The 7,500-nt window shown below is 39.4% G+C and overlaps 2 protein-coding genes and 1 long non-coding RNA gene across 7 annotated transcripts in view; 2 read left to right on the top strand and 1 right to left on the bottom strand.

The window, feature by feature from the left end:
* Nucleotides 1-131, top strand: part of LOC138050571 (uncharacterized) — a 1,613-nt gene extending 1,482 nt beyond the window's left edge. The window contains exon 1 of the mRNA XM_068896890.1: nt 1-131. This exon is cut by the window's left edge and continues 1,482 nt beyond it. The gene's annotated coding sequence lies outside the window, so the exon portion shown is untranslated.
* LOC138051818 (uncharacterized) overlaps nt 1-7,500 on the bottom strand; it is a 51,675-nt gene that overhangs the window by 31,983 nt on the left and 12,192 nt on the right. The window contains exons 1-3 of one of the 3 annotated variants that reach the window (XR_011132920.1): nt 2,839-2,911; nt 2,595-2,683; nt 775-841 (exon numbers count right to left, since the gene is read on the bottom strand). This is a non-coding gene — a long non-coding RNA (uncharacterized lncRNA). Of the gene's footprint in view, nt 1-774; nt 842-2,594; nt 2,684-2,801; nt 2,912-7,500 lie in introns of those variants that run through there. The other 2 variants (XR_011132918.1, XR_011132919.1) reach the window with 2 other exon arrangements.
* LOC138051817 (uncharacterized) overlaps nt 3,915-7,500 on the top strand; it is an 11,031-nt gene continuing 7,445 nt past the window's right edge. For 2 of the 3 annotated variants that reach the window (XM_068898093.1, XM_068898092.1), the window contains exon 1: nt 3,915-5,174. In XM_068898093.1, the coding sequence (XP_068754194.1) occupies nt 5,168-5,174 (7 nt within the window). In that variant the 5' untranslated portion in view covers nt 3,915-5,167. The remainder of the gene's footprint in view (nt 5,175-7,500) is intronic. The other variant, XM_068898095.1, reaches the window with a different exon arrangement.

Below are 7,500 nucleotides of genomic sequence, written 5' to 3'. Positions count from 1 at the left end.
CGCGTAGGGGTATCCATGACAGCCCTGTGAGCGGCAACCACCAGGCACCGTACACTGAACACGCAGTGGAAACACGAATACTTACCCTGTACTTACCATGGGAAGAGGGGGGGTTGGGCCGGGAGAAAAGCTCTAGGAAAACAGCCCAGCAGCGAAAAAACATGTGGAATGACTTGACATCCGACACTGAGCGGTAAACTACATAACGCCCCTGCACTAAACCCCCCGGCCACCCCACACACCAACTCTGTGAGATACTGCTGGCCAGCAATATTGTTTCGCGTTTAACTTAGCCTAAATTACATTTAGCCACATAAAAAAATCTGGGGGAGCATGCCCCTGGACCCCTACAGACTTCTTCATTGTTTTGGAAATTGGTCATTATTTATCCTAGATCGGCCCCTGGGCAAGGCACTTACAACAATATGACTTTTTCAGTCACACAACAAATAAAGAATTCATTAAACATACATGTAGCACTGCTCAAATTATTAAAAAATTATCATCACTTCTTTGAAAGGCAGGGATAGTCTCAGCATTCACAGTAAATATTGGAAGACAGTTCCAAAGAAAAACCTCTTATGCTTTAGAATGGGCGAGGAACACTGACACCCGGTATTTTTACTGCTATTTTGCTTTAGGGTCATCCGTAGAGGGGGTCTGTAGCAGCGGTCCATGGACTTGTTTTCCGTAGGGGGTGGGGGTACAAGCATCAGGGGTCAGTGTCTTCAGGTCACCCTACTGGTAAAGGTTTTATTGAAACTTTAAACTTACCATTTAAAACATAAGAATTTCCCAACTTGACAGAAGCTTTTCTATGATAAACCATCACTTATGGAACCTGTATACCAAAGAAAAACTATGATAAGGCAAAATTAAATTCTCTAGTGGCATATTGCCAGATAAAAAATGTCTGGACAATTTCTATCCAATGTGTGGTATATGTATGGGAGGTTTCCACATGACGTCATTGTCACCATGTTGGTGCACGAAAACAAAAGATCTCTCATGAGCTTCTTTTGTTCATCCACCAGAAGTCATACATTTCTCTACAGGCAAGATATCATTGACGTCACCTATTGTCCTTGATGTGCCAACGAGACCCTCACTGGCTGACAAAACAAAGGTTCTTTTGTTCCTGTGGTTGGCAAATTTGAATAAAAAAAGCAATATTTCTAAACAGATATCTTCCCTATTGTTATTGGCATCTCTAGAGGTTGGCTGAAAATGTCCTATGCACTGGTAAATTATTGTCTTGCACATATTGAAGTAAGTTGCCAGGTTTGTACAGCTGGAAACAGCAAAGTTTAATTTAATAAGTTTCTGTACATGAAAATAACAAAAACGATCAAATCCGTCAATTGCATTCATTATGTTACTGTTAAAATTTAAAAAAATTACAAGTTGATCATGTCAGGTTAGCATTACACTTTTAAACTTTTACCATCATGTCAGTTGTGTTTTCTATAATATTGTTGGTTAGTTTGAATTTTACCTACTTGAAACAAACATTTAACCTACAAAGAATCATTGTCTTGATAGTTAACAATTATTCCATGAGCGCGCGTTGGATATGAGATGGTAAATAGCCAACGAGGCGCGGTGCGCCGAGTTGGCTATAACCACTCTCATATCCAACAAGCGCGAATGGAATAATTGTTTTATTAAATTCCCTAAACTCCAAAAGTTTAGAAGTAAGACATACGAGCGAAAAAAGCGAGAAAATCCTAGCGAAATCGAAAAAAGTTGATGAAGATGTGATGTTGTGTAATACCTCGTGGTCAGACAGACGCAGGCTCATCACAAAAACATTTCTTACCTTTTCGCGTATCTCTAAGCTTCGAAAGTGATCCAAACTTTCCACAAAAACGTTTTTCTTTTGCTTTATACCAAGAGAAATTTCGCTAAGCGCAATCATTTACCATATAAGGTCAAACTGAGGTATATGAGCTGATAACCGAGATTAAGTGCACCAATTAGAACACAAGCATTGCATTATCCGAGGTTGAGAATTTAATAATCATATATATACCGTTTATCTTATAAAAATTTCATTGTTACACTCAGTACTATGGCTGATGATGATGTTTGAAACATCGAAACATGTTCCTTAGGCCCAGTTCAAAAGTCGAACTTTTCATGTACTGAACTTAAATCTCTCTAGCTTTGGGTCAACCCAAATAGTAAAGTTTACAGGATTGATTCAAACATCGAACTTTATTTATCGAACTTATCACTAATCACAATGTACAGTGCTTTCGTGAAAGAGGGAAATTGTGGGACGCAAAAATAAATGGTACAAATGCATGCATTTTATTCGGCACATGAGAAGTTCCCGTTTGAATCGAAGTCGCTCCACAGTCGATTTTTCCATGTAGATCACTCTAACTTAATTCTTTGGTCGACCCAAATTAGATGGGTCGAATATAATTGATTCACACGTCGACCTTTTCATGTACTTTATTGAATGATTTAGGTTCGTTACATTCGAGTACGTTTGAACTGGGCCTTGAACTAAAAAGTGTGGTTGTATTTTTAAAAATATTAATAACACTTGTGCTATCCAGACCATTCTAAAAAATTTTGTTACTTACAATAGTTGGTGGAAGAGAAATTCCCATTAAAGACTTGAACAACAACCTGAAAGGAGTATTAGGCTTTTGCTGTTATCCTGATCTCCTTTCTGTTGGTAAAAGCGTACATGTTAGTAATGAGGCGATAGTTTTGACCAGTTTTCAAAGAATTCCGGCCAATTTTCTTCTTCTGCGTCCTCCATAACAAACTATCGCTTCTAACAATACCGTGCAAGGGATCAGTATAGTATCTTGAGCAATATACCCTGGTCCCAGAGGTTTTTCTTGAGCGCGAGAGCGTCGCGAAACGGAGAAGACGAGTCCCGAGAATTCCCTGCGGATATCTTGGACTTGAATCTCACTTTCATGCAGACGACTGGGTCAGAATCTGACCCTCAGGCTCGGATTGGTTGTTTACAAACACGCAAATCAATATGATTGGTTCGTTTGATTGGTAATAATGAGGGGACGGTGGGGATATCTGTCGCTGCACTTCTTGAGGTTAATGTTGCCTAACTATACTATGGAAAGGAATTGCTGGCAATAATACGGTCAACATTTTTCGTGCAACTAAATTACTTGTCGCGCAAAAATGTTGCATTGCAAGTTCAGGTGGTTTGTTGCGCGTATTACCACCTTCTAGCGTAAGAAATTTTCATGTTGCAAAAAGTAAAAGCTACGTCTACTTTTGCAACATAAAAATTTGTTGCGCAAGAAGGTGGTACTACGCGCAACAAACTATCTCAACTTGCAACGCAACATTGCTGCACGACAAGTTGCACGAAAAATGTTGCCCGTATTACTAGGCCTTAACTTTAAGATTCAAGATTCGGCTGTTTGGATATGGATTTTGTTTTAGAAAGTGCCTTTAAAAAAATTTTGACCTCGGTAATCGAGGAACGCTTTCCAGAGATTGAAGTCTCAACGAACATCGAAAGAAAGCCTTGCTCGCAGTCATAAAATCGCAAGGGTGTGGTGGCCATAGGCACGTACCAAAACCCGAAACACCGAAACGAAACCACCGGAACCATCGAAACATCGAAACGGAACCGGCGAAACAACCGAAACAGCTATCAAAACCACCGGAACACATGAAACAGCTATAAAAACGTGAACAAAAACATCGAAACAGATTCGATTGCGGTATAAAACTTGACCTCCGGGCGGATTGTTGCTTATAATAATTTCTCAAATGGTTTCCTTCAAGTTTCCTGTTTTAGTTGCTCTTTATTCACAATATTTGCAGATTCCCAAAGCACACCAGAAGATTATTTTATTTCATTATTTTTCCTATAATAACTATGTCACACAATGATGAACTGTATTCGGGTCACCGATTGCTCTGAGACGTGAAAACGACGTTGGATACAGCGCAAAGACCAAGGCAACAAACAAAAAGGCGAGGCGACAAAGTTATGATGAAATAATGTTAATGCATTTCTCTCTGCTAAACTTGAAAACATAAGGCGATGAACTACCGTTTGGTCCGTCAACGAATGATTCTGGCCTTAAACACCCCAAACATGTGAAACGAAGACTTCATAAATGTTCTTGATCTGAGTCTTTAAGTGCAAGTCTTTATTGCATTTACAAGAAGTCTTTATCGCACGCAAAACACTGCTCACAGCAGAAGCATTTGAATCGCGCGCCATTTTCCTTGCGGTCTTCCCTACCAGTCACTTGAAGGGTTTGCGAATATTGTACGTGCCTGCAGATGTTAGAGCCTTGGCAAGCAGTTTCACGCACAGTGTATGCGTTGTTTCAATGCAGAAGGAAAGGAGTCGAATGAAAAAGATTGCCAACTTAAGGTTTAAGACGGCTCTTGGGACGATTTGTGCGCTCTCGTTTAATGCAAGGCTTACACCACGGGAGTAACCAAGAGATTTGCCGTTTGTACTTGGGTTTTCGTTTGCAAGTTCTTTTCTAGAGTGGCTTAGTGATTCTCTCAGCGACTTTGCGAGGTTGGGGTCTTGTCCACCATCGAAGAAAAGAAAAATGGGGAGAAACAAACAAACAAACAAACGCCAAGAGAGATCCCGGGAAGCGAAATCCCCGTTTCAGTCTCACTGTCGAAGTAAAAGCGGGAGACGAGAAACGATTGGAAGATCTTCGCAGTCGACTGAATCATGCGAAATCGCGTCTTGGGATTGATCGGAAAACCTCTTCTACCCAAAACTCCGATCTCCTAGAAGCTTTACTGTCGTATTTTGTGCTAGTGAAACCCCCAGTTGCTACACAATCATGGCCAGGTTCTTCGCCACCTCGGACTGAGAGTCCTGTAGAAGAAGAACAACGACGACGGCCACTTTACCCCACGCGCGTAAAGAGGCATCAGAGCACAGTAAGATGATGCTCGCACCGCCAAGGCAAACAATCCTTCCACTCATCCAAAAACCGCGACAAAAAAGGCAGATTTATGTTGTTGCTAAAGTGGATGACCCTTGCGAATTTTCTCGTGCAGACTAAAGATGGTCTGAAGTGAAATTTTCAAAGCAGGGTCATGTCCGATCTGTCAGTTGGAGGTGCCTTGTGCATGTCTGCGATGATTTGGCTTAGTTCCGGAGTGCTTGGACATCCTGCTAAGTACTTTGCAAATGTTAGGTAAGTTATTTCTTTTTGTGCAATCTTATAATTAAATAAACATGTGATGCCAAAACAAATATCATTTTCTATGTTATTGTTTAAGGAGGCTCGAAAGGGTTTTCAGCTGAGCGCGCACACACACGTATGCCAAGCCAAATATAGCAATATTCAATAACTCTATTTTGATTCAATTAAATATTTATTTATTTAATTCAGTCCTTATTTGTTCAATTTAATCTCTGGATCCATTTGCTAATGGACTGATAGTGGCTACCAGCGGCGCCTGTATATCAGGACCTTAACAATTGATGAAAATTGATGATCGGAAAATCAATCGATGACAATCGATTAATTATTGTTAAAGGGGCTAGGTCACGCTATTTTAGGTAATTTGTTTAATTTTGTTAATTATGAGCTATAAACGTCACATTGGCAGAGCAAGAGTCTTTCATTTGCAAAACCACGGCCACATAACAGTCATAACAACTGAGAATGATTTTCCAGCTGTGTAAATCACGTTTCGATGTAGACTGATATAAATTTGAACAAAGTTGGGCCGACGTTTTTCAAATTTACTCAAATTCAATCCATTTCAATCCTCTCCAGTTTTGTCCATCCATGTCCCTTCTTGGCTTTCCTGTGTTTTGATAGAGTTCTTCTATAGTTTTGAACAGTTATTTTGATATTTTTGTTAATTCTATGACCATTCGATTACCTGAAATTGCGTGACCTAGCCCCTTTAATTAGCATCGATTGGCATCGGCCAATCGATGATCAATCGATAATCACATTTAAGTGGTCTCAGTAGCAAAGTTTAAGAATAATCATCGATGTGGCTCCGCGAAAAACAGCACAAATAATTAAGACTAGTAACATATCTCGTTGCCAGTAATACAAACTTGATCGATTTAGCTGCAAGTTTATTGGAACGATTCAACTGACCTGGGGACGCAGTCGTCATTCAAACACGATTACGCTTATTGTTATTTCTTCTTCTTCTTTGTTTATATGTCTCATGGGATATGTCTGTGCATACTACGTCCACGTTCACCTCGATCTTCCGTGTGAAATTCCCAAGAGTGATTTACTGAGTATCAAAAAGTTATTCCAGGCGATTCTCGTTCCCAGGAATCATAGCGAGAGACATTCACCTTTTTGTTAAAAAAATTATATTTTTTTGCAAATAATATTGTTCTCCCATCAGGCCCTCTCACACAGTAAAAAAGTGCTTATTATTGCTACTTAAACCACTTCGATGACAATCGATATCAATTAATTGATTGATATTGATAATCAATGATAATCGATGTACTTAATTGATCGATTCCCATCTATTATCGATTAATATCGATAATTGATGACAATCAATAATCACTAAAAAATTCGTGATCGATTGTTCATTGATCAATATCAATCGATTAATTGATATCGATTATCATTGATTGTTATCGATTTCATTGAATGTTGAGGTCCTGTGTATATGCCAATGTCTGATCTCACCAACCCATAGATCTCTTGCTTGTAAAGCGCATTTGAATATGGCAATAGAAAATGCGCTTTATAAATTCGTTACCATTACCATTACCATTAATTTCATTCATATTTATTCGATTTAATTTTTGTATTTATTCAATTCAATTTCTGTATCCATTCAATTCTATTTTCGCTGCATAATTAATTAGCTCATTGCAAAACACGCTGTTATTCCATCACATACCCCCATTTTCGCCCGTGCTGTAGCGCCAGTAATGCTTTGCGCCATTTGGAGTTTAAATTTGGTCTCTCCGCTTCGAGTGTGGTCTTTTCGTCCTGTACTCCACAAAGACACTCGCCTTTTCAGGGCTCGAAATTGCGAGCAATACAGTCGCATTTGCGACTAAATTTTTGCCTTTGCGACTAAAATATCTGGAGAAGTCGCAAATTTGCGACTTGTTGTCACCTTCGTTCTTTCGAAACAAAAGGGTTAGCAGTTGCCACTTTGCTGCTACTTTTGCTAAAATAAACAAATAAATAAATAAATGACAAAATTATTTTGTTTCTTGCTGTGAATTTTCTCTGAAGGTAGCGTAATTGTATAGTAATTTAGCTGCGATGTTACGTGCACAGCTCCATTCCTTCGATCATTCGCCATTTTCAGCAGTTTCTGTACACAGAAGTACTGCGGGCTCATATTTTTCTGCTAAACCGCTGACAACACAATGCAGCGCGACAATTTTGCGACTAAAATTTGCGAAATTGCGAGTAAATTCTCGTATCTTATCGCAAAATGCGACTGGATTTTTTCGTTAATTTCGAGCCCTGCTTTTGCTTTCCGCTTGTTCAACCGCCACCAGCCCGCTTTCCA

The sequence above is a fragment of the Montipora capricornis genome, chromosome 6, assembly GCF_036669925.1.
Source record: "Montipora capricornis isolate CH-2021 chromosome 6, ASM3666992v2, whole genome shotgun sequence".
Classification (NCBI taxonomy): domain Eukaryota; kingdom Metazoa; phylum Cnidaria; class Anthozoa; order Scleractinia; family Acroporidae; genus Montipora; species Montipora capricornis.
This window is presented reverse-complemented; position numbering and strand designations above follow the sequence as displayed.